Below are 27,643 nucleotides of genomic sequence, written 5' to 3' on the forward strand. Positions count from 1 at the left end.
GGCCACTCTGTGGATCCACTGTCAATTAGATCCATTTTTCCATTCATCATTATTTCTTAACATTAGCAGACTTTTGCTAAAAATGCAAACACAAAGTTTATGAGGCATTGGCAAAACAAAGAAATTATAATGATTCCTTTATTTTTTCACTACAGCCTAAATTTCGATTGTATTTACATGTATGTTTGATAATTCAATATATAGCAATTATATTTTTGATATAAATTCATAGCACACGGTTTCTAGGAGAGGTTTAACTGCATTGAGATTAAATCAAACAAAATTGCCTAAATTCTCCATGTAAAGGTAAAATTTACAATTTACATGCATTTGAAACCAGAAATAAAAAGTGCAATTTAACCTAGAAATTAGAAGGTTCTACTTATTTTCTGAGACACTAATCATTTTTTTTGATGGAAAATTAAAAGACACCTGCAAATGGGAAAATTACCTTGTGAATTGCGCTTTGACTAAAAGTAAAAAAGAAATCCGAGGAAAAAAACGTTTAATCTCGATCATGCTATTGTTTATACAATATTTTGAACTAAAACTTTAATATTGGCCCAAGGACTGGAGAAAAATAGCTTTCTGTCATAATTTAGTCAGAAGTTGCCTAATGCTTTGCCATAAATATTGCCCTTCAAAACACTTAAAATGACATTTTAGAAAGCCTCAATTTCAAATTTTTCAGCTTCCGGAAAGGGGGAACATTACCCAGGACCCCCTGAATAGCTTTCCACTTAAAACTATGCTCTGCTGCATAAGAGATTTAACCGAGATACAAATAAGGAAAGGACTGGTATGTTTTTTTATTGGGGGAGGGGGCTTGGGGGATTACTAAGTAAAGTTTTAGAAATTAGTTGTAACCCTCCCCCTGTCACTTGGCAAGAAATTCATAACCCTACTATTAAAGTGCTACTATGACGAAAATCGCTCAAACTTGGATTCAGCTGAAACTTTCTAAGAATACTCTTTAAAGGTCCAATAATCACTGTATGAAGTGTTTTCTCGATATTCAGGATGAAAGTATGATATTTTTACGATTATTTTTTGGAGTCTGTGACGTCATACACTCAACATCAAACATTGCTACATATATTTCTTTGTATATAAATCCTTAATTTATTTTATTCCTATGAAGCCAAAAGGGTGGCTAATGTGCTTATTTCACATTACTTGTGACTATAATTTATATTTTGGGGTGTTTGGGTATTTCTTTCTCCCTTTACTACTGATATTTTGATCATAAACTACAAAGAAATGTATGGAGCGATGTTCGATGTTGAGTGTATGACGTCACAGACTCCAAAAAATAATCGTAAAAATATCATACTTTCATACTAAATATCGAGAAAACACTTCATACAGTGATTATTGGACCTTTAAAGAGTATTTTTAGGAAGTTTCAGCTGAATCCAAGTTTGAGCGATTTTCGTCACAGTAGCACTTTAACTCAACGAGAGAAGGTCATAGCCAGACCAAAATGTTTGCCAAGGTAAATGGGGAGCAACTATGTAGAAATTTTGGAATTGAGATTGCTTTGGAAATGAGATTTTATAGAGTTTGGAGGGGTGTTTGTGACAATTAAAGTAATTAAAGTAATAAAAAAAAAGCAAAATGCAATAGAGGAATTCGAACGAAGCTACCATGAAAAAGTGTGGGCCTATATTAAATTTCTGTCCCAAATCAAAAATAAGTCACGCAAATATTCTGCTAGTTATGTCACGCAAGTCTATAGCCTGACCACTTGCATTGTAATTATAAAATCGCTTTCTAATCACTCTTGTGGCGCCGACATTATTGTTGCTGTTCTGCGACTTCAGAAAACAGGTTCCAAAGTGAAGCGGGAAAATATCGTCATTGCTGTGTTGGTCATTTCATCGATCCAGCCCCGGGGGGGGGATCCAGCATCTTCAGTAACGTAGTGACTGCTTGCGGTCACTATTCTAGTACAGATCATTTGCATTTCAATCCGACAGTGTTCGAGGAACATGGCTAGAGGAATATGGCTTCGTTTTGTGATTCTCCTGCTGAGTTGGCTTCGATGTTCTTGTTCTCAAAGCTGTGCAGGAAGATGTAGTTGCTCAACTAGAGGAATACCGGGCCAAGATACTTATGAAAAAATTGTGAACTGTTCGGCAAGAGCTTTACCTAGCGTACCCAACACAATACCAAGCGATACCACGGAATTGTAAGTAGTTTTATGCGATGTGCTGGTGCTTACTCTTTAAATAGTAAGTATTTTTATTAATCAATAAGAAAAACTATTTTTTATTTAACCGCCGTTCATAATATATATAAAGTACTAAGGTGTATTTCTCAAATTAATTTATTTATTCTAGCACTTAGTAAGCTACTACTCCATTATTTATAAAAAAGCTATAAACTATTTATTTATATAATAATCGAAAACTCTTTATCTGCTATTCTTGAGATATAAAAGTGATAATTTGTGAAAAAGAGCGAGAATAAATAATTTCTGGGTCGATGGGCCGAAGGTTTGGAACAACTACATCCGCTTGTTGAAACCTTATTGAATACTATTTACTTTAAAGTGTCATCCTTAAAGCCTGGCGTCTGAGTTGCTAATCCTCACCATTCAGCTTGTTAATCTATGCACTTCTTGCATTTACTGATAACCCTGAACGAACTATTCATAGGTCTAGGTCCCAAAGACTTGTCTGATGATAATGAAACTAGTACCGCAAGATCGAGATATGATGATTCAAGCATTTTCGAAATTTAATACTCAACAAGATCAGTCAACTGTTTGCACGTTTAATTTCGAGTACGTAATGAGTAAAGTGTGTTTAAGTGCACAATATATTCGAAGTATGAAATATACTTTTACTTCTCGAAGTACAAAATATCCGCTTGAACGTTCAAGAATATTACAATAATTTAAAAAATGCAGAGGTATATTTTTAGTATTTAAGCTTATTTTAGTTGAGCTTATGGCATGGTAAGGTTTAACTTTAAAATGTTATCACCTATTAAATATTTTACAAGGAATGAATTAGTGGAAACTAGGACAATCCCTCTTAAACATTTACCTGATTTATGAAAATTGAGAATGAACTAGAAAATTATTTTTAAATTTTCTAGAATTTTATTATTTTATGTAAATTGAATATTAACACAGCTGGATCATTACTACACATTAATTATAAGAAAGTTAGTTCTATTTAATACCTTTTGGCAAAATTTTCAAAAATAATTATCTATTCTTTATTACCCTCATTAAACTGAAGCAAAATAGTTTAATAGTCGAAATACCTTCTAGGCTAAAATGACACTATACGACAATATATTTATCATTGAGGCATAATCTATATATTGTCTGCAGTTCAATCAACTGAAACTTGTACGCAATGTTTAGAATATGAGTGATGGTCGGTAGATATAGATCCCAGCCAATGGCGACGATCTATGTCTCCAATACAAAACAACCATGAATTTTTTAAATTGCTTGTAAAACTCAGTGTTCTATATGTTCCAGTTGAATAGGCAAGAGTTCTCTATACATCCAGTTCGGTGACCAAGAGTTCTCTATTTAGTTAATTTATACTGCTCCAAGCTAATTTATTTATTTTATTTATTTATAAATTATTCTCACTGTGCATTTTAAACTATGTATATGATCAGCTAAATGATTATGGATAAAATTCTTGAACAACTGGATGCTGGGGTACTAAAAATGTGATATTTTTCATACAAACATTCATGCATTGGTTATAGTAATAAGATTAACTTGCTGCTTATTTCTAGAAATATAAAGAACAATGTAATAAGCTGGTTGGATACAAATGTCTTTAGGACACTTCCAAAACTACAAAAAGTGTAAGTTGCAACAACATTACATCTATATTAAAACATATGCTTATTGACTCCTTATAACCTCGAATACGGAAGTTGCTTATTTAGTTATTCTAGATTCTGCTTTCGCTTTCCAATCTCGGAAGTACAGGCCTGCATACACTGGAGTATTAAAGGACCACTTGGATGAAAATCAATGAAAATTGGAAATGCCTTGAAACTTGTTTAAACTTATCTATATGGCTCAGATAACTAGCAACATGTTTCCTTGACAGTCAAAAGTGGCGGAAAAAATTTATCAATTTTATTCAGCATCTAAATTGTGAGTAAATGACGTCATTTACTCAACCCTATTGTTCTTTTCACTTTTAACCCAAAATATCTCAACAGCAAGTGGCTCCTGGGCTAAAATTTTCACTACTCTGATATTTATAATTGTAATTGAGTCATATTATCCTCAAATACTTCAATAATTATTATTCGGACTTTCAAAAACTGGGGCATTTTCATCCACATGTGCCCCTTAAGAGTTGTCAATTTGTATAGGAAATCGCACGATCTCGAGTACAATTTGGAAATCAATAGACACGAGTAATGTTTTGAAAGTCCTTGTAATAGCCCACTTCCGAGATACACTTCGCTTGTCAAGTACAAAGGTTTCAGTTGGAGGCTTAGTGCTGAATGCAATTTATTCTTTTCTCTTGTCACGAATGACTGAGCATTTAGCACGGAGCCTCATACTGGAACCTTTGTACTTGACAAACAAAGCGTATCTCGGAAGTGGGCTATTGGGTGAGCCTTTAGGCGAGTGCAATTAAAGAACTTTCAAAACATTACGAGTGTCTATTAATTCCAAATTGTACGAGAAGATGGTGCGATATTTTGTTTATAGTTCACTCAACAAAATTTCAGTAAAAAATGTGAAGTGACGCCGTCCATCTTTGTCTATTTGGCGGCCGATTTTCAGTCCATTGCGCAACTGAAATGTATAAAAAAGATTAGTTCTTACGGCTTTGAAATTTTATTTATGTTTTTAAGTACAAAATGATAGAAAATAATTGTTTTGACATTGTTTTGGCTGTGTTGCCATAGCGACTTAATTCGGTACACCTAGGGAGTACAATTAACGCTATAATTGTACTCCTCTCGACCAATCAAATTCGAGTAATTTTGTTGAGTATACTATAAAAATCTTTATTACCATGTGAAAGAGTTAACTTCATTAAGAATCATTGCATATTTATACATGATTTATTTTCATTTCAGTGACTTGAGTAACAATAACTTACAAACCTTACCTCATGATGTTTTCAATTACAATCCATCTTTACGTGAAGTGTGAGTACACAGTCATATATATTATCATATATAATGTTGTTTCACCCTTTGGTTCTGCTGCTCCTAACGGTGGTATTTTCAATCGCTTGATTTCTAGGGTATATCATAAATATGATTAAAAAAGTATGAATGGTCATAATAAGAATCACTTATTATGGCAGATTCAAATTTTTTGGGGGAACTGGGTCGTTAGGTGGAGGGTGTGGCAAGGCGAATTACAGTGCAGACACTTCAAGGTTTTTTTGAATTTTTTTCACAACTATCCAATCGCAGCTCTCAGTAGAAACAAAGCAATCAAACATATTAAAGGTGCCATCTAATCACAATGAATGGCAGAAAATCTTTAGCTGTTTTATTTTTAGCTCATTCCATATAAACTATAATGAAGCTGCTAGACACATTAAAACGTGGTAGTATGCAAAGCTGTGGCACAAAGTGCATAACTTCAATAATTAACAAAAATGAAACAAAAATATCAGAAACGTCATTGACAAAGTACAATAGGGTTTAAATTGTAAATTAAAAAAAAAAAAACTTTAATCATTGCAACAACGACACAAGAGACTCTAGAATTGCACGAAAAAGTGTTGGAACCGGTAAGAATCTGGCTTCAACTGTGATTGGATGATTCGAAAAATGTTAAAAAACCTTGAAGTGTTCATGGTTTGAGTGTCTGCACAGTAAGGTAGGTTTTGATAGAGCAACTCTGTGACTTTTAGTTGGTATCTTTATAATTATTTTGTATAGTTTATAGAATAATTTGAGATACTGATTGGTGAAATAATGTGAATAACCTGATATTTATATCAGATGATAGAAAACATGCCCTGCTAAACGTTTTTATCTCATAAAAGCAATTAATATAAAACATCTGCTTGCGACTATATATATTGTGGTGTAAACACCCCTGTAGATGTAAAACTTGAGAAATCAAATAATCACTAGAGACATATACTCTGTGACTTTTCTCACTTCTTTAAAGCTCCCAGCATGCATTCTTTATATCACAGGTATACTGCAGGCCTACATGATTAATAGAACATTTGGTATACGTACACCACCCATCAAATCTAGTATTAAATTATACAATCATCACAAAGAAGATTACAATTTATACTAAACTGTAACATGATTTGGTTCTAAAAATTCTAGACATCTTAATGGCAATCCACTAACCTGTGACTGCAATCTCTATGGTACATATAACATTTCACAACATCTGGCTAAATTCTCTGGCATCTGCTCCAACCCACCCTCTCTTGCAAATCGTGAGCTACAGTCCTTAAAGGTTTATGAATTCTGTGGTAAGGATTATAAATAACCTTATTGAAATCATGTTGAATTATTTTTTACTAATATTGTGATATTAATAGATTGCAAATAATGTACCTTTGAAATAGTTAGGATGAAATAGGAGATAGTTAGCGCTTATTTAGATAAGACATAGGAATTCAGTGAGGCATGACAAGGGCACGGGCGTTTTAGAGTAACAACTCAATAGATAATAGATACCAAAATGCGAACATGTTAAATTGGTCCGTCAAATTATATGAAAGGAAAAGCATGTACAATAAAATATTGTTTCAGTTTTTGTAAGTGTTTTTAAAAATATTTTAAAATGTGCGCACTTGAGTAGCACACATGCACTAGTTTACCCGTCACAGCTCGCCTATTTTAACGAATTAGACTTTAGGCTTTAGGTTAGTAATAAGTTAGCTAGCCTATCTATTTCACGGGTATATTTTTTTATTTGCACTCTATCATCTAATACTTTTTTAATAGTATACTGGAATGATTACTTAGTTGAAAAAGTTCAATATAAATAGTGATATCACTGCAGTGATTTAAAGCTTGCATTCATGCACTTGATTGTAAGTGTGCAAACAGGTTTTATATTGTTGTTTTCAATATACTTATTTTTGACTATGAAGACACTGTCATCATTCATGTACCTCTAATAAAACTAAGATATAATCATTTTATAGAGGTAGATGAATCAATTTTATATGAAAAAAGCACATAAAAAAATAGTATTGTATATTGATATCCTTACTTCTCAGGTGGCTGTGCAGGAATAAAGATGACAGGAAAAGGCTCACGTGATAAAGAGTATTTCATCCAACTCAAAGTGAAATGTGAAGCTTTTGCAAGTGTCTATTGTCATGGAATGAACACCAATTCACCTAAAGAGTACATTTCACTGCGGAGTGGTCCAGTATCTAATTATGCTCTGATATATGATTACAAGCAACCAGAAAGTGCGAAATATGAGTGTGACCAACAAACTGGTAAGTATTTCAAATACGTACTGGAGAAAGGTGTTTATAGTATTATGATTTATTCCTATAACAGATGCAAATGAAACCATTGTCATTGTTGTTCTATTTATTGCTCACAGAAGGAAAACGTTCAAAGTGCTCAATTGATAACGTTTTTTGGGGAAAGGGTGTGGCTTTCAACTTTCAACTAATTACCATGCACATAGTACTTTGCAGTCATGATATGGTCCAATATACCTTGAATAAGCTTGGCTGTTAGTTCACAACCAATCATGTAAAATGAATCTGTTTGTAGGTGGTGTCTTGTACAGTGAAGCTGGAATAACTAACTTTACAAAGGTGCGCCTTATTTTGGGCCCAAATAGTGCTACAGTCGTATCTGATGATTTCCAGTTTGCTACCAAAGTTGGTAAAACTGTACCTTTAGGAGTGGCGGGAGACTGTTACTCTGCAAGCCCAAACAACTGTCGAAAAGGACGATTTAAGATCGATTTGACTGGAACAGGATTTCATCTTAAGGTTTGAGTTGTTATATAATGATCAGTTTTTATTATTGTGATGAATAAGTAGGGGGGGGGGGGGGGGGGGAATTAATCCAGTAACCAAGGACGGAGTATAAAGTTCATGTATTAAACATCTTTATATGCTGCATTAATAACAGAATACAAAAGGACTTAATATAATTAGTTTATCATACTTTTTGTTGTGCTAGGACGGGGTGCACTGGGAACACTATGGTACTCCTAGTAATATTAATAACACCCTGGAAGTAGACACGGACCGTAGTATCGTGTACGGTGAATGTGGTGGTTACTGTGGTGGGTGTCGACCTCGTGGGGATATTCATTTAGAACTTGATGCTTGCCCGGAAGAAGGAGTTAAACGTAGGTTTGCTGGATATTTTTCATTATTTTGTTATAAAAATTAAATAGTGAAAATGTAAGATTTGATGAGAAATATCAATTTCTAATATTCAAAGCACTTGTTTTTCCTCTAAAGCTTGTTCGACTTCCTTGGGCATGGACGATCGTAGCATAGAGGATTCACAGATTACTGCGTTATCCAACATTGCTAACTATCTACCCAGCTATGGACGGTTAAACAACATTAAATCAGCTAGTATGGGAGGTTCATGGTGTGCTGGCACGTCTGATGTAAATCAGTACTTACAAATAGACATGAAGAAAAAAATGACCTTTTCTGGCATAGCGACACAAGGAGCTGGTGATGCACAAAACTGGTTAACAAAATTTAAAATCATGAAAAGCGATGACGGTAATTCATTCACGGATCACACAGAGTTTGGGATTGTAAAGGTAATGATTACTTGTCCATATTATTATGATAAGGGGAATGGAGTGTTGGTTTTCCTCCTTTCAGAAAAAAAAGAGACAACTTCGCACCTACTTGGTACTGCTGCCATGGTCCTTGGTCCCATAGATAGGATTATTGGATATTTTTCTATAAGCCTACAACTGTTAGCCTTTTCTGCTACAGTACTTTTTGTATTTTATTATTACTGACCATGATTATTCTATTCTATTATTATTAATTATTGCAGATTGAGATTTTTACAGTGCGACTACTCCAACCAAAGCCACCTCGACAAATTTTCTACAAATTATCCAATAGTATTTAGACAATAGATTAGCAGCAAATTTTGAATTTAGATATTCTTCCGTTGTTCCGGTTGGTAAAACTAAATGATGAAGAAGAGCTTGTAATAAATTTTCTTCGAAAATTAGTGATTTGTGTCACCAAAGATATAGAAAAATAGTAATGTGCGACTTCAAATACGACAGGAAAGCAAATTAGAAACCATATAAAACATAGTCTTTATGATTACAGTTTGTTTCTTCAAGACAAAGATATAATCAGGCTGACACTGTTAGATCTTATCACCACGTTACTATGCGACAGCACGTTTATATTCGTCAACAAAAGTGCCAGCAGTCTTCTCAGCCGTGTAAACCCATGGATATTTGTAGCAATTCTATTGTTCAGATTCCTACTTTTGATTGGCTAATTTGTAGAAAATTTGTCGAGATGGCTTTGGTTGGAGTAGTTGCACTGTAAGAACTCACAGTAATAATAATAATTATTATTATTTGGTTCCAAAGGATTTCTATGCCAACAAAGATAACTACAATGTTGTAACAAACTGGTTTAGTCAGCGGTTCAGAGCCAGGTACATTCGGATCATGCCTCTAGAATGGAGCAATGCCATATGTCTACGAGCAGAGCTTTATGGATGTGACAATGGTAAGACAGAGAGCCATAAACATGCATGTAATATTACCCAATCAGTTTTTATTATCCATGCCATGGCCGGTCATTATGCAATCAACAGAAATATGGTGCCAAGGATATAACATAATAATTATAATTATATGATTAATAATATATTTATATAGCCTGTCATATACCTTTATACTGCATGTCTATTGCACTTTTGATAAGTCAAAACATAGTTAGTAGATTAGGGGAGTGTTTATCAAACCCAGCAACCTTTAGAGGGTTATCTAGTCTTTGTTATGATTTTGGCTTGACTAGTCTTTCAAACGAGTCTTTCAACGTCTTAATTAAAGTTTTCAGTAGTTAGATCTGTCCCCCTCTACTAATCTGACGGTACCTATCTACCCACAGACAGAGATGTTTTAATGATTAAGGTTTTTGTTGTAATTGGTAGATATGGTATCAGTTGTGGTTCGGAAAAAAAGTGGTGATAAACGTTGTTGGAGTCCTCATGGATCAGAGGAGTGTAACTTTGCTGATGGAACATCCATGGTTCTTAAATCTGATTGCCAAGGGAAGGGTGTTATGATAACATTTCGTAAGAACAATGCAATAATACACACTTGTAGTGGAAAATGTGTCACAATTGACAACAACAATCTGTTGACTTTGAGAGACGGACCTTGTGATACATTTAGAAAACAAGAAAAGGGTGTCAATGAATTCATTATCATACATGAAAAATCTAAACTGTGCATTGGTCTTGGTAATGTCAAAACGGGACTTTTGTTACTAGCTGCTTGCGACCTTCAACCGACTTTGTTTGAATTTTCACAAGATGGTAAGCTTATTAGTCTGTTTTACTTTATCATAATGTCTTATGGTTATCATAATCATTTATCAAACATTATCATTACCATCAGGTATTTCTCCACTACCTCCTATCATAACTTATGCAGACGATAATTATCTAGAGGTTAACAAGTCAGGTTGGGTACATTGTCAAGTCACTGCAGACCCTCGTGCTCAAATATTTTGGAGCAAAACACGACCTTGGCCTGATGGACAGAGTCTGTCAAAGCTAGAGTTTTTACAATCATTGAGTGGATCTCTGTACGTAAGAAAAGCAAGGATGAGTTATTCTGGACGGTATTACTGTTCAGCGGCTAACACAGCAGACTTCAAGTTTGGGTCCCTCAACATCAAAGTTGGAAGTATGTCAGTAGTTTCTCTCTTTCTGTTTCTCTGTCTGTCTGTCTGTCTGCCTGTCTGTCTTCCTTCTTTCTTTCTTCTTTCTTTTTTCCCTTTCACTTTAAACACCTATTTCATAAGAGTTTGTCTATGCCACAGGACTAGATAGGTGATAGGCAATAAGTCATTCCAAGCCAGAAAGTAATTATGGGCATAAAACCAAACACGAAAAACCAATTAAGGCCTGTAAAATGGTTTTGTTGACTAAAAACAACACTGAATAACTCAACACTAGCTTTAATTTGTGTTCTTGACTAGAATAATGATAAAAAGTACAAGGCATTCCATCAATTTTTGGATCTTGGAATGATCTATCTGATCTTCAATTGCTTATTCAGTGCCTAACTCATTAACATGCCAGTACTAGCTAGGAGTCGTATTTATAGAATATTCGAATTTAGTAATAATTAGGAGTGAGCTCCTAATTCCTTCCATTCATGGATGATATTATTTTGTTTATCCTTTGGCTCGGGCAACCATTTTTGAAATAGTTGTATTATGCTATTTTGATTAAAAAAAAAAGAGAATGAAACGAATGAACGTCCCCTATTAGACTACAAGACTAGCCATTTTTTGTAAAACCTATTCCTATTCCTAATTCCTATTTATTTATTTATTTTTCGGCTCCCAGGTCCTCCTAACATTACTTTGGGTCCGGTTGATACTAAAGTAGTTCTCAATGCAACTGTGATGCTGAACTGCAAGGTAACAAATTCCAATCTTCCTACCAAGATCTTCTGGTATAAACGTGGCCCTAACCGCACTGCTGTTTCCGTTGACAAGCTTGATCTACGCTTTTTGGTTCTAACGAATATGAGTCTTCGAATAAGACTAGTGCAGAAAAACGATGAAGCTCATTACTTGTGCGTTGCTAAAAATCCTCTTGGCTCTAACAACTCCACGGCCTTTCTCAAAGTGCTAAGTATGTATAAAGTATATGTAAATGCTTGAGTTTTGCCGCGAATCTTCTTTAATATTTTTTTTGGCAGTATTTTCCCTCTTGTTAGTTTTCTCTAATGATTTTACTTAACATTAATTTATGGGAGGGTACCTGCCATTTGGTGGTCCAAATTATGTCAAATATTGTCTCCCATCTTATGACAATTTGATGTTTTTTGTATTTAGTCCCACCCAAATTTTACGTCTTCCCAAAGGATATTGAAGTTCCATCTTCCTCTTCGCCTATCATTCACTGTAAAGGAATCGGTGATCCAGCACCTGTCATTAAATGGTTCCACAAAGGTTCCTTGAATCTGCCACCCAATTTCAAAGTGTACCCTAATGGCAGTCTCTTTATGTCGAATATTGAGAAAATTGATCAAGGACTTTATATGTGCTCTGCGTCCAATGAAGCTGGTACAGTTCAAGTGGAAGCAGCAGTTAAAGTCTATGGTAGGTATTCATTATTGCATAAGGGTGGGGCTAGACTAAATATTTTTTGTAACGTTGTACATTTTGTAAGCTGTATTTTATATATTTAAATTCTATATATTTAATTTCTTAATAGGATATGTCGAGTATTGAACCTTTGTAAAATACTCAATAAATTATTATTGTTGTTGTTGTTGTTGTTGTTGTCATTATTATTAGACTGGCTCATTTACCTAGCATTAAGTTTCCTTAATCCAGCCTGGCCTATGATTCATTGATGTACAAGTTTGTTTACCAGGCTGCTGCCAGGCTATTGATACTTGTTGTCTTCTGTGATATATTTTTACAGTTGCATGTAGGATTGATTCCATCCCATACGCTACTTATGTTCCTCATCAAATGTTCTTTCACGTCGACGAATCAACAGTAGTAACATGCAAAACTGGCTATCAAATGCGACAGGGACCTAAATTTAATATCACTTGTGTGGCAAGTGGAAAGTTTAACAAAGCAATACCTAAATGTAAAGGTAAGAGACTATCATTAATTTACAAATCAAAAGAAATCACGTTTACGTAATTATTACTTGTTTTCCATTGTCAAGACATTGATGAGTGCCGAGTTGATCCCTCTACGGAGCTAAACAATCATAATGTGACAAAATACCACAAGTGCAACAAGAATGCACTCTGTGTTAATACACCTGGTTCATACCGCTGTGAGTGTAGCGAAGGATATAAAAGAAATGGTACTTCTTGTGAACGTAAGTGTTCTACCTCATCATTCATTCATTTCTGTCACAGATACATCATGCTGACAATACATCAATTTGGCTAAATGCAATGTCTTACTCAATTCAAATCCATTAGCAATACTTTTTTTTTGTCCATAATATTTACATGTCAATGAAGCATTGATATGGATATGATATGTAAATATATTAGACCCGGGGCGGAACCAGGAATTTGTTCAGGGAGGGGTGCAGGCGCACATAGTTAACCCAGGGAGGGGTGCACCCCTTAGAATCAAAGGGAAAAAACATAATCATATATTGGTTAAATCTTTGAAGTAGGGGCACAAAGTCGAACCAGGGAGGGGTGCGCACCCCCTGCACCCCTCCCCTAGATCCGCCACTGTAGACAAAGAAAAGTATTCCCAGTAGATTGGGTAAAACATTGCGTTATCCAAATTGGTATATAACTAGTATTTTGTACTTGACACATGAGATGTTTTGACAGAGAATATAATGGCAAAAGATTATAATTCATATTCTTTATGTCTTATTTCTATTTTTCTTAAGCTTTATGCAGTCGACCCAAAATTCCAATTAACGCCAGAAACTGGTTACCAGAGCAAAAATATTATGACATTGGCTCGTCAATCACCTTGATTTGTAAACCTGGATTCAAAACCGAATCGAAATCATCTGTTACGTGTAACAGTTCGCATGCTTCTTTTGGTCATTTGCCCAGCTGCAAAGGTAAGTCTTATAATCTTATCCTAAACATTCATCCTATCGCTGGTAGGGTTTTAGTTTACTAGGGCGCAGACAAAACCCTAGTAGGTTTAAGTAGATGTTAAACTGGACGATTTGGAGGCCTAGTTTTCGTTGTGCAAAGCTGAAGTTTTGGTTTAGCTGCATTTTAAAATATGTACAATGTAGAATGACAAAAGTTCATTTATGTAATAAACTGATCGATTCGTTATACGTAATGTCATACCTCTCGTGAAATTATTCGAAAATGACAAACGACGCTTCGGAAACTAAGGTTTTTACTTGAAATGTTTCGGCAAACCGTTTGCCATATTCAGAAATACAAAGGGAGTTGACCAAAACTCTGCATCAACCGAAGTACAAGTGATCGTACTATTTGATCACTATTTGGACATAAAGCTATTCTAGTGCACGAAGCTTGAATCATTTAAATTAATCATATTAACTGTCTTTCATCCGCCACAGACATGGATGAATGTGTTGTAGGGGTGCAAGACATCAATTCTGGCGAACTGCACAGCGCATGTCATCACAATGCTGAATGTAGCAACTCTATTGGTTCGTATAGGTGTATGTGTAAGTCTGGATTCGAAGGAGACGGATTCAACACCTGCACAGGTATTCCAATCTATTATAAAAGTTACTTTGCTTTAACTTGATTTTATCAGATTGACCGATAGCAATGCTAATAATTCATGCAATCCTAGTTGTCAAAGAAAGGCTGGTCAAAAGTTCTAGTGGTAAAGAGTGGAAATTCTCCCCCAAAATGGACGCAGTCAAAGACAAGGTAAATAAGCCAGATTTTCAACATTAGAAACACTTTTCACAATCTAAATACTTCTTTTGTTGATTAGCATAGCTATTATTAATCACGAGTTTATTTTCAGAATATTCGCTGAAGTCATGTGGTAGCATTCAAAGTGAAGTTTTGCATATCTTTAACTTGCAATTTTTGACGGCCGATTAAAACTACTTCTACTGGTTGTATTTTTGAAAGTTTAAGTGCAGATTATTTTTTTCTTAATGGAAAAAAATAAAAATAAAGATAAACAATAAGGCATAGGTGAACAATACGCAATATTAAATAGACATACTAAAATGAATATAATTACTGTAATGAAAATATTCAAGAACGAGAAAAGGGTTTAAGAGCTAGTTAAAACTGATTTATCCCAAAACTGCGTTTTTCTCAAAAACGCATAATTAAACCAATTGCGAACAAAATAACACTAAACGGTATCAGCTAAACATCTTTTATCTTAGTTAATGTTGGCTGGGTCTAAGTTAAAAACAAGCTTCAAAACGTTTACAGTTTTTTTAAGTCGAAATTGTAAACGAGTTTACCAAGGCATTTTTATTTATCGCTGGTACGTTTTTGTAAGTAATATTTATAAATGGTGAACGTGCGTAACTGCACGTGCTCTCAACTTAGCATAAAAGTTTAGTAATTTTTGTTTAAGAATATCGAACTGAAGCAACTCTTTACTATGAAAAACTAGTGAAGTTTAAAAAGCGACAAGTTTGATAGCTTTTAAAACATTTTTTAGTTGCTGTACTTAAAAGCATCATAAGCTTAAATTGAAAGCCTTCTTCTAGTCCGAACTCCTCTGGAATAAAATTACGCAAAGCCCCAGCGGTACAGAAAAAAAAGAACTATTATAGTAACAATAAATAGTCTTAAATAAGAGTACCTTTTGTTTTCTGGTCTCCTAACAGTATTGTTTTGTGTGCGTCTTCTTGCACGAGTCTTGCTTTAAAGTCAAGAGAACGGACTGATGAACAACATGTTTTCTAACATTCTATGGCAAAAAGGAAGTGCTGTGTCCAGCCAGTGCGAAGTAATGCTTTGTACTGAAGTTTTGTTTCTTTTAGAACAGAAAAGACACCCAACAATCCCAACATGAACGTCGAAGGACAAAAGGCACACGAGAAGAGAAAGATTTTTGGGGGGCTTGGATTTTTAAACGTGGCGCTCAAACCAAAAAACCGGTTTTTCAAGTTCCCACCTCGTTTTATCCAATCAGAAGGCCAATCAATCTGTACAAATAACCGGAAATAGATCTGCTTCTTTAACCACAGCTAGCCCAAACTCTGGGACTTCAATATGGTTTCTTTTTGTAAAAGCTTCTTTGTTTGCAAAATTATGACATTTGAATAGAACACAAGATTTTTTAATATTGCCTCGAAATCTGCCTTTCTTACAGGAGGTATCCTTATGCGCATTTAATATAAATTGTGTCAGTTTGTTTTTCTTGTTCTTTTTAAGTTGAAAGAGTATAAAGCAAAGAATACCACAGCAGCGGCTGTCTTGAAAGTCCTCGAAGAAAGAACTGGTGTAAAGCAGGAAACGCTGACCTCAGGAGATTTAATCATTATTTTTGAGACTGTAAAAGAGCTATTGAACGATGCCAAGACTCCTGGAACTCAAACGTCAAAGACTGAAGAACTAAAAGTAATTACTAAACCATCCATTATAATATTCACGAAGGGTTCATTTGTTGATCGTACTCTGCAGTTTTATCCAATTCTAACATTTAACAGATATTAGCTAAATATTAGTGTTCATTGGCAAAACTTTTCTGTTACATTGTTTTCAGACTGTCACTAAAGTTTGCAGTAACATTCTCGCAGAAGACAATAAAGAACACTGGGAGAAAATTCAAAAGGTTCGATAATACTAATCCTAATTTGATATTACAACGGTTTCTGCTTCTGATTTCCCTGGGACATTGAGTCTTAGCCGGGCAGCGGGGAGGGAAGGGGGCTGCAAACTAAGCTTAGCCTCTTAACATTTATATCCCCGTCTTTGTCAAAAGATAGTTGTTCACGCTGCAAAAGAGCCACCCATCCTAGATTATATTTATTGCCGCCACATTGAGTGTATATATGGGTATCTTGCTGATTACACACATCATCATGGCTGAATATCATTACCACATTTGTACTTGTTGTTTTACAGGACAGTAAAGGCGTCACTGAGGTTATGAAATTGATGGAAGACTATACATCAGCCCTGGCTGACGATGTTGTAACATTACAAGCAAGTGGAAACTCATCCTTTTTACTTGACACAGATAACATTGGTACGATTCATAAAACAGCCGGCAGGCTACTGATAATTTTTTTTTTCAGCCAACATTTTCATATACATTTATACCAGTTAGGTCATTCGCTCAATACTGAGCATTTTAGACCACAATATACGTATCTAGAAGTTGATTGTTATAATTTTTCCAAAGGATTGAAGCTAGGAGTATATCAAGCCAAAGCTCTTTATGACGGACATAAATATCCGGAAGGCGAACAGAATCCCCAAGTCATTATTCCTGGCGAGGTCTTTCATGACTACAAATCGGGTAATAATACAACTGATCTAAATACACCCCCCAGGAGAGAGTTGTAACTGATAATGAAGTATGCTTATACGCAGGACTGCAATCTATCAAAATTGTAGGGATCACCTACAAAGGTCTTGGTAACATATTACCAAATCGAGCAGAAGGAGTAGAAAAGTAAGTCGCTTAATATTTTGTTCAATTCGTCTTGTCACTAATCTCGACTCTGTTCACTGATTTATTTTGCTGGTATCTTTTTAGATTTGATGTCGATTCGTCGTCTGTTATCTCAACTTCTTTATATCCTAGTCCTGCAATGCATGATGGTAAACTCCCAGCGCCTGTGAAAATTGCACTTGTCAAACAAAAGGTGATGTTTCTTGCTTAACAACTGCAGCTGTTCTCTCAATTACAAATATCCGCTGTCTTTTTCCTTTCTTTTTCTTTTATAGCTCAATTCTACCACAGTCAAACCGTCAAACGTGAACACGTAGAGGTCATTAATGACTTGATTTTTTGGATTCTTGATTTCATTATTCGATTCGAACATTCAAAATGATAATAGTTTGAAAGTGCGGTTAACTTGGTTCGTAGGCTCTTGTTTATAGCGGAAACCGAAGGTAAGTGATTAATTATTCCTTACACAAAAAGTTGCTCTTGCATTTTAGCTGCATACATGCTTGGCTTTTTTCTATGCTAGGCCGCTTTGAAGATTCGTTTTAAATAATGAATGCTCGAATCGAATAATGAAATCAAGAATCAAAAATTCACGCTTGAGGTGGTTTGACTGCAATGGGATTCAATACTGTTGTAATCACATGATCTTAAAAGATCTTTACGGCAGACCCATAAAGTGGCATTCACAAGGCTTACATTTTCCTTTCTTTTTTATTGTAGACTACAAAGCAAAGTGCAGTGCCGAAGTGTGTCTTCTGGGATTTTAAAACGTAAGAAGACTGTAAGATTAATACGATCAGGCATTATCTTGCTAGATTTCTTGCATTACTCACGCTCCCGTTTCCATCAGGAACAGGCTACAGAGCTGATCAGTGGAGTGGCGCGTGAGTTTTGAAAGAACGCCGCCAGTATAGCGAGTTTTGAAGGATGTCAATATAGTTACTAATTGGCTAACTTTTACACTACTTACTGAACAGGGATCCTGATCGTGGAGGTAGCTGGTCGTCAGAAGGTTGCCGTGTGGTTGTTAGTAGTGATAATGGCACCCTGTGTCAGTGTGATCACATGACTAGCTTCGCTTCATTAGCGGTATATGACAAGGTATCCAAGCCTGTAATGGTTTCATTTGTTACCCTGCATGCTGTTAGAGTTGATCAAGAAATTTATACTAAACCGGTGAACTTGTCTTGTTTTCAAGGAGCTTGTCTTTTCACTAGTTGTCTACATTGGCTGTGGTATATTGTTGCTTGCTGTCTTCATTTTAGCGATCAGACATCTTTGTCTCTACTGGTAAATAATCAATTATTGATATTACCGTATATTAAAAAAACCTTAGAAGTTCCTTGATGTTTTAAAAAAGTTGTGCTGCTTCTTTTTCTTTTTTTTCCGAAAACCAAAGCAAAAGAAAATCGGAACGTTCCGTCATTCATCTTCACTTGTACTTTGCTATCGCTGCAGCCGTTGGCCTTTTTATTGGTGCTTTAAAGCTGACCAAGATCAAGGTGAGTTGCAGCTAGCATTGATATCAGTATCAACTATATACTAGTTATACAATACTTTTTTATGTGTACACAAGAGCCTCAAGGCGAGTAAACATTGTATGACTATTTTATCCCACATTGTAAAACATGTAAATGCAGCGATTCAATGTACATATTGTTTGATGGAAAAGTAGAATGAAATAACTACGAATATACGTCTTACCTGCATTCTGATTGGATGTATGTTTTTTTATGGTCTGGGATAAATTCTTGACATGTACATAATGTACAATAATTTGTCTACAGGCTGTATGTGTTTTAGTAGCCGCTCTTCTTCATTATTTCTTCATGGCCATGTTCTGTTGGATAATCGTAAAATGCCTTCAAATCTACATGACCTTGGTCACTGGGAAAAACAAAAACCGTTCAAGAATAAAATGGTTCTATATCATTGGATGGTGTAAGTTATTCATCCGTCTCTCTCTCTCGCGTTTTTCTTTTCTTTTCTTATTTTTCTTTTTTTTTTTTTTTTTTTGAGTATTAATACTAAAATCGTAATATGTTTATATATCCTTATATTTATTCAAGTGTTGCCAGCTGTGGTGGTCGGAGCGTCACTTGGCATCTTCCAATTAAAAGGATACGGCAACTCAGATTGGTAAGCATTATCCGTACTACATACTGTTATAGCGTTACATTCATATACTGTCATTTCCTTTTTTACACTAGGTGTTGGTTAGACTACAAAGATCGGCTCTTGATGTGGGCATTTGCAGGTCCTGCAGCTGCATTTTTCTTCGTAAGTTAACTGTTTCAAGCTCACTTCATATACCGGCCCTGTTCAACAAGGCATAGAGAAAGAACATGTCTAGCCATTGCACTGCTGAAAGTCATCCTAGCCAGTACTTGAAACAAGATGCTTACATTAGTAACCGCCATCCGGTTAGCTCAGTTGGTAAGAGCGCCGGTCTGTTGTGCGGGAGGTCGTGGTTCAAGCCTCGGCCGGACCAACATTCAGGGTCCTAAAATAACTGAGAAGGTACTGCCTTTGTAATTACATCTGCAAATGGCTAGACCTTTAAGTGGCTCGGATGACCACTTTAAATGGCGGGCACACTTCATCATTACTAATCAATATCGGAGGGACGTAAAAGAATCACTGAGGATATAAAGAAACCCTGGCAGTGACCACCCTTTGAGGCACTTCTCGTTCAAAAACTCATGGTGAAGCGCCTTTGAGCATATGCATATGGAAAAGAGCGCTATGTAAATAGATAACATCATTATTATTATTAATTGAGCAAACTTTCATTGTAGTGCTCTGGCACAAACTCCTGAAAAGTTATAGTATTTTAAAATGAGAAGGATTTGTATTAGAAAGAGAACCGAGGCGTTGCCAGCCTTATTTTCATGTTCCCTCCCCCCTCACATTTTAATTGCTCGTAACTCTACGAATATTTGCCTTCTTACGTTGAAACTATGCACGTTTACTAATTCACTAGTGATCTTTCAGTAGGTAACAAAACAATTTTCTAATTAAGTAAGCGTTTGATTTATGAAAATAATGCTAATAATAATAATTTAAATACTAGGGTTTATATGATTACAAAAAGCCGGTTAATAATGATCAGTGACACTGATTTTTTTAAGGTGACTCTCATTTTCGCCATCTTGATATGTGTGTTGAAAGGTCGAGTTTTGGATTCTACAGACAAATCCAAAATCAGGTAGATATAGTCTTATGCATGATTATGTTGCGTTTTTCAATTGCACACACCAAAGGTACACTAATATTCTTTTTTTATTCTTGTTTCTTACAGCGTGGCTTTGTTATTGGCAGTACTGCTAGAGATAGTCATAGGAGGTACTTGGGTTGCTGCTGCTATTTATGTCAAGCATCATCAGGCTCGTCTGTGGGAGTATCTGTTTGCGGGCCTATGTGTCCTACAGGTAAACCTTAGTTATCGTATCTCCGAATTTATTGGCTTACGGCTGGTTACCAAGGGATATCTTGGGAAAAGTATGATTGCACAACAGTACTATGATTGTTGAATGTTTCTTGTTTTAGGGCATCACACTACTTGTCTTTGGGCTTTTGGACAAAGAGGTAAGATGAAACAGCTGCCAATGAACATTTTATTAGTTATTGTGGTGTGGTGTAGTGGTGTGGTGTGAGGTGGTGTGGTGTGGTGTGGTGATGTAGCGTAATGCATTGTGGTGGTATTGTGAGCGCGCCGTGCCGTGATATTTCCTAGAAGTTTAATTGGCTGATTTTTTCCTCGCCCAATGTGATTGGTCTGGCAGTGCCGGGACCAAGCGAGCAAAACTGTGTGATATAATAATAATGATGATCATAATAAAAATGTTTATTACTTAATATTGCGCAGTCTAACATTCTAGATGTGAACGAATGCGCATTACAATAATTTGCTAAAATGAATTTAAAATATTTACATATGAATATTTGAGCTGTCTTAAAAATAAAATTATTTATAATAATATATGACATGACTACGTAAAAGCTAATTTAAAAAGTTGAGTCTTGAGCAAACTGTAAAAATTGTTGTGTATTTGTTTTTCTGATATCTGGGCGCGGCATGAAAAAGGTCCTATCCCCCAATGTCTTTTTTGATTTCGCACGACAAGTCAACAAGAATTATGCTCTGGTTCGACCTTAAGTTGTATGTTGATAATTCCCTTGCTTAACTATGATAAAATTAGTAATGTATTTAAAGTAAATTATATGCTCGTCTGTTTGTTGGTTCTCTCCTGTTGTTCGAGCGTTTTTCTCCGGGTTCTCCGGTTTTCCTCCCTCCACAAAAATCAACTACTAAATTCTTATAAGCCTTTTCAAAGTTTAAGAATCGATTCCACTGCGCATGCAATTTTATCCCGAATTTCTCACCTTTTGTTTAATTAAGAACAAAAGAAGGTTTAGACAAAAGAAGGTAGAAATTCGGGATAAAATCGCATGCGCAGTGGAATCGATTCTTAAATTATGAAAAGGCTTATTCGTTTTTGGGCTTTTACCTAGTTGGAGCCTAGCTCTGTTGTAATTAACCCACGCTGATTTTAAAAAGGATAGATTTTTATGGTAGAGGTGCTTTACGTTATTGGAAAAGGAACAATACAAAATTCCTTACTGCGCTAGCTACGTATTTTTTCTACTCTATAAATTGTTACCCAAGATTGTTTCGGGCATTGGATTACATGAAGAGTGAATTCTCTAGCGATGTGATTGGTCTGGCGTGGAGTATACCTTGACGTTTTACCACCGCGCTCGTGCCGTGAGCTTTTCACAGTTATACGAAATCTGCTCAGTCTATGGTGTAGTGTTTAGTAACTGATTAGTAACTCCCATCATATCTGCAGATAAAGAATTTCTCATTCCTGTATCAAATTAAGAAAATTCAACAAAGAGAACACAAAGAAAAGAGAAATTACTACAGTACAACAGATACAATACAGGTAAGACCTGGTGATCTGTAGTTATTTACTACCCTTAGTATGTGTGCTAATAATAACCTGCTGGGTGTTGTTTTAGTACTATGGTGCGGCCAACGCCCCAGACGGTAAGACATACACAGTAACTCGACCATCAGCAAAAGAATCAATAGGTGACTTAAGAGGTTCATCAAAAAGACTGTCCCGAATCGGTTCAAATCAAGAAGTCAACGAACCTCCTGATTATCCCCCGCTTATTGTGGAAAGTCCACCTGAACTAGACGATTCTTACAGAAGGTAAGAATAAGCACCGAATATTAACCGATTACCGCGCAATAACTTAATACCCTACAATTCTGACTCTATTTTATTTGACTGTAATCTACTGATTCTGCAGGAAAATCGAGTCTCAACCAATACCTTACACCCCAAGTTATCCAAACAGTGAAGTCATTCAACTACAAACATTCCCAGTAAGAAAAGCGAGTTCAGAAACACATTCTCGATTTTCGAGTGAACGACAGCCAGATGGAGCAGAAGCTGCAGAGCTATCGCCATCCAATGAACATAAGGACCGTTATTACAGTCTACCAAGAAGTATTGGTACATCACCTGCTCACTCAAAGCTGGAACAAATACCAGAAAAAGCGCCATTGCTTACAGATTACCAGCACTCTACTACCAATGCAACAAAGTCATACCAAACACCAAAAGTATGTACTGAGGTAGGTATATCCAAGATAACTGCCTCTTCCCCCTTTTACTAGGAGCGTGGATGCGGATGCCAGATGGTGCGAGTACGTTTTAAAAATGTCTCTTTTTATGCTCGCGCTGTCATTCTTGTTTTCCCCGTACTCTCTAAGATGTGAAAAAGCACCAACTGATGTTGAGGATGTGTCGTAGTAGATAATTTTATCACCGTAAATACGAACAATAATAGACTGACGTTTCGGACGTAAGTCCTTCGTCGGAGTCAATGATGTTGAGGATGTCAAGGACGAGGATGTCAAGGACAATGGCGGGTGCATGAAATCCATTTTTAAACTATGCTCGCGCAATTCGTTTTGGTGTCAGCTTTATTAATCTCTTATTGCTCTAAAATAAAGTCAAAACCCCCTTTTTCTTTCCGTTTTTTGAAAGTACTTCATAAATTCAGGCTTTCAAAAAAAGGGTCTGACAAATCAAAATAACATATTTTGGAATAGAATTTTACGCAACGTGATGGCTCAAATCCAAACATGTCGCCCAATGATATTTTTGTCTAATTTGTAACAGATTCTAAATGCTAAATAATTTTAAAATGGGGAGTATCAATTTACTTTTTCAGTAAAATATGGCTTGAAAAAATAAAAATAAAATTAAAAAAATATGAAAAAAGGCGAAATTCCACGCATTCTTACGACTAACTAAAGTCGGTGATCCCATTTTTTATTTGCTCATGCTACTTCTATTATGATGTAGTTTCTGACGATGAGATTCTTTGCCCCATGAGCGTCCTTAGGGTCCCTATTATTAAGTAAGTCTGTCTCTCTCAGTACAGTACAGCATGTTCGTACTCGAGAAAAGACACCATTTAATAATCTAACAGCAATCATTGCTTTTTACAGTCTTGTGTAACTGACAGCGAGAAAGTACCACTTACTGGTGATTCATCACGTCGACGATCAGAGCGAGCAAAGGCAAGACTAGAAGAGCGCTACAAAATGGATAAGGATTCCATCAACAGACGCAAACGAAAACTTCGTTACTCATCTGGATTCTTAATTGGTGCAACCATCGAGGAAGATAGAAAACCAGGTGAAAAAGATCACGCAAGTTTGTAAGACTAGTTTAATATGTGGACCAAGTCAGTATACAAAATGATTTTATGCCAGAATGTGTGTTTTTCCTATGCCGGGCAGCCGAGTCAGTATTTACGGAACTAAAATTAGGGGTTCAGTAATGCCTACAAAACAGTATGATTCTTATGGCATAAACATAGTGAGGCCTTAAAAACGTTTAAAAACTAATGAATAATTAATGAGCTTTTGAATCACTTGGAGCCTTCTTTATATAAAGAATACTAATTAGGAAGACTTTATCAGAGATAAAGGTGCATCCAGGTTTAGCCAGTCCCACATACGATCATCAACGACATCTGAAATATTATCAATAAATGCCTCTGTCTTGAGTATGGCATGCTCGACAAGTCTATGAAAGTATAAAAGTCCATGCTCACTACATATATTGTCGCTCTAATTCAACCAAAGGTTTGAGAATTATTCCTAAGTTTTTGAAGCCATTCAATAAACTTGCAGATCATGTTTTATTGGATCTAAAACCAATCGCCTATGCCCCATGGTTTTATACCATAGAAAACATTCCTGCTTGTTTATTAAACAGTACAATAATTTACCACTTTCCTTTTATCAAAAATGAGCTGATTTGCTGTCATTTCATTTTAACACACTGTTATGCATGTTAAATGTTATGGCCTTGAAATCAGAACATTTCACATTTGAACATGCACTTTGTAGCAAGTGATCAAATATACTCTACTAGCCTCCTCCACAACCTACCCTATTCTTCACAGGTTTTCTTTTAGAGTTAATTCTGGAGTAGATTTGTCTGCCGAGGAGGCTATCTTCCTTCAAGAACCAGAACTGGAATTATCAAGGGCTGAGTGGGGAGGAGAGGCTAAATAGGGGAAAAAATGCACATAATGTATATACAGTCAATGTCATTAACATTGTCCAACGAAAAAAGACATTTACACATTTACACAGTTAGACTAAAAGAAATATCACATGTTTCATTATGTATTCTTTGCCTCGTGTGCGTCAGTCTGAACTTTAAATGTAAAATTCAACTCGTGAATCAAAAATCCAACTCGTGAATCAAAAATCCAGAATGCCCCACCAATTTGATGAGGATTTAAGATGGAGAATGGTATTTCAGCCTTTGTTTTATGCCAAAACGTTCGAGGAAACACATGATATTTCTTTTAGTCTAAATGTGTAAATGTGTAAATGTCTTTCTTCGGTGGACATTGACATTGACATGACATACTGTATAATCATAACACTGTTCCTTAAATGAATAAGTAGTGATTTCCTGTTTGCTTGACACTTTTACGTAAGATAATGTTAAAGAAATAAATTTGTATATTCTTTAATAAAATGATAAAGTTATAATAACTATACTTATTCATATGCATCATGATTTAGGGTCATTAATTGTATAAGGCCAGCAATGTCAGGTGATGATGTAGACTGGATAGGTGTATCATTGCTAACCCTAACCTTAACCCTATCACTTGTACGATCATCTATGCTGTGATTGGTTAGAACATTTGTGCTATGATTGGCAGTTTGGTTGTTACATCTTTGCACAGAGTGTGTTCTTAATGTCAGTATCCATGCTTCAGAAATTTTATTACCACTGTCCCTATTGATATTGAGGGTGGAGTCAGATCTGAATGGCTTCCTTAACTCTGGGTGTATACCCTAATAACATTTCTATAGGCCTGAAGGGTAGATACCAACAATAATCACACCACAGATGATGCAACGAGTAGTATATAACAGACATGCCATCCAGTGTACAGCACCTCCTAATAAAGACTAGCAAGTTCAAGCAGTCAAAATAGCTTTTTACAAATGACACTCAACCACAAGACAAATGAATAAGTATGTTCCTTTATTAGAACTTCCACAATGTCTTGAAAAATATTTTAAAATTTAATGATAAAGTTATTTTCTTATTTGATGGCTTTTTATAAGAATGTGGACATAATAAGAAAATGTGGTCAGTGGTTGACCTAATATTTTTATATCCATTTAGCAAATGGAATATCAATTTTAGAGATTTCCTGATCCTACCCAACATTTGGTGAACCATGAGACAGCTTTGTACGTGTGATTGCAGAGTAGCATTTTGTTTGATTCCTATGACAAATGTTATATAATTGAGTATTTGAACACTGGGTGGATTTATTTTAAAAGACTGAATAATACAATCTGAAGATGTTACCCCTGCAGTCATTGATTGACATTTAGGAGTGTGCATGAGCCATGACTTTGATAGCTTGTCTAAAAATATACATGTGGTTATTATTAACTATAATCGTAGATCATCCTAAGATCATTTAAATGTGCACTAAAAGTAATAGATTCAAATAAATTTGTTTTTCCATTGTAGCTGTGCAGTCTCTAGAGGGTAACACCTTAGTAGTGTTCCCCTCCTAAATTGTAAATAATACACCTTTGTATGTAAAGCTGTGCAGTCATATCCACAAACATACCTCAACACATTGAGTTAGAGGGGTGGGTGTATAATATTATATATGGAAAAGACATGCAGCTTGTTATTCATATCCACTAGCCATGCCTCATAACAATAAGGGGTCATAAGTATAAACTAAAGCAGCTACACTCAAAACAAGAAATATTTTACCATACAAATATTCACTTCATGCATAATCAACACTAAAAGTGCTGAAATATTAGGGATTATATTTATGAATAATGTGTTTAGGGTGAAACCCAATGAAATCGCACAAATTGGGTCACATGAGAACACTCTGAACCCCATATAGTTGACCAGCTGATCTGAAATAGTGACATGCGAAACTGAGGTGTCATGAAGCTGGCAAAAATTGATACATGGTGTCAATGCGCTTCACAATCATGACCAGTGGAGGACTTTACGGGCTGCATATTTTAGGCGCTAGTAGCAGCTGTGCAGCTTACAATCATGTTGAGTAATTTGTTAGTAAGTTAGTATTAATGCGTCCAGATTGGGATAGGCTGTTGAACCGGAACACAATCCCCTACTCTTATACGAATAATTCTACAGGTTCTTTTATGTCCCCCATTTTTGCTGTAGGTTAGGAAGGGTTGGGAGAAAGGGCCTATGGTTTTAAGTCCTTGTCCGAGAAGACTTAACTACAAGTTAATTATTTTAAGACCCAGAGGCTTGAACCACGACCTTACTCACAACAGACCGACACTCTGACCAACTGAGCTAGCCGGGTGACCACCATTGAAATAAAAGTAATGAAAGTAATGTGTAATTGTTATAAATCCCTTATTAGCAATGTTTTTTTTATATGGTGGCATGGAAATAATCCAGTTTCAAAAGAAAGAGTGACACCTTAGTTTTGAAGATTTTCTCGATTACTGATTGGCTAATGAATTTTCTCAGATCAGCTGGAAGCTAATTAGTATTCTGTATATCTGATGCAGAATACTCATAAATTATGTAGGTCTGGCATATTAAGGAGGATGGTTTCCCAGTAGAGCCTTTTCAAAAGCTAGTCCCACCTACTAGATAAAAACCCTGCATCTTGCTTTCTTTACATAAACCCAATAATCAATGAAGGATGCCCATACCAAATGATATGTGACGTCAGAAAACATTGTATGCATACTGAAACTGTAT

The 27,643-nt window shown here is 35.6% G+C and overlaps 2 protein-coding genes across 5 annotated transcripts in view; one reads left to right on the forward strand and one right to left on the reverse strand.

Annotated features, from left to right (window-relative positions):
* The window catches only part of LOC116299567 (uncharacterized), a 69,323-nt gene that overhangs the window by 13,209 nt on the left and 28,471 nt on the right, over positions 1–27,643 (reverse strand). For 3 of the 4 annotated variants that reach the window (XR_016121563.1, XR_016121562.1, XM_089039176.1), the window contains exons 3-6: positions 19,002–19,137; positions 18,268–18,584; positions 6,331–6,453; positions 5,115–5,247 (exon numbers count right to left, since the gene is read on the reverse strand). Coding sequence is in view for 2 of the 4 variants with exons in the window: in XM_089039176.1 (XP_088895302.1) it covers positions 19,097–19,137 (41 nt within the window). In the remaining 2 variants the exon portion in view is untranslated. The remainder of the gene's footprint in view (positions 1–5,114; positions 5,248–6,330; positions 6,454–18,267; positions 18,585–19,001; positions 19,138–27,643) is intronic. The other variant, XM_089039177.1, reaches the window with a different exon arrangement.
* Positions 1,794–26,397, forward strand: LOC116299563 (uncharacterized). The gene is made up of 38 exons (XM_031708237.2): positions 1,794–2,191; positions 3,769–3,840; positions 5,083–5,154; positions 6,307–6,458; positions 7,215–7,442; positions 7,729–7,952; positions 8,146–8,317; positions 8,433–8,749; positions 9,554–9,695; positions 10,123–10,509; positions 10,592–10,882; positions 11,551–11,841; positions 12,045–12,311; positions 12,640–12,819; positions 12,895–13,053; positions 13,591–13,770; positions 14,251–14,403; positions 14,493–14,572; positions 16,052–16,237; positions 16,383–16,451; positions 16,745–16,868; positions 17,025–17,141; positions 17,216–17,297; positions 17,382–17,490; positions 18,018–18,067; positions 18,275–18,398; positions 18,496–18,587; positions 18,697–18,799; positions 19,085–19,238; positions 19,367–19,436; positions 19,508–19,577; positions 20,429–20,505; positions 20,599–20,728; positions 20,847–20,885; positions 22,151–22,246; positions 22,323–22,519; positions 22,620–22,947; positions 23,830–26,397. The coding sequence occupies exons 1-38, from the start codon at positions 1,992–1,994 to the stop codon at positions 24,043–24,045; spliced, it is 6,000 nt and encodes a 1,999-aa protein (XP_031564097.2). The 5' UTR covers positions 1,794–1,991; the 3' UTR covers positions 24,046–26,397.

This window comes from Actinia tenebrosa, unplaced genomic scaffold (assembly GCF_029948245.1).
Source record: "Actinia tenebrosa isolate PJP-AT-01 unplaced genomic scaffold, QUT_ActTen_1.0 PGA_scaffold6__47_contigs__length_16458017, whole genome shotgun sequence".
Classification (NCBI taxonomy): domain Eukaryota; kingdom Metazoa; phylum Cnidaria; class Anthozoa; order Actiniaria; family Actiniidae; genus Actinia; species Actinia tenebrosa.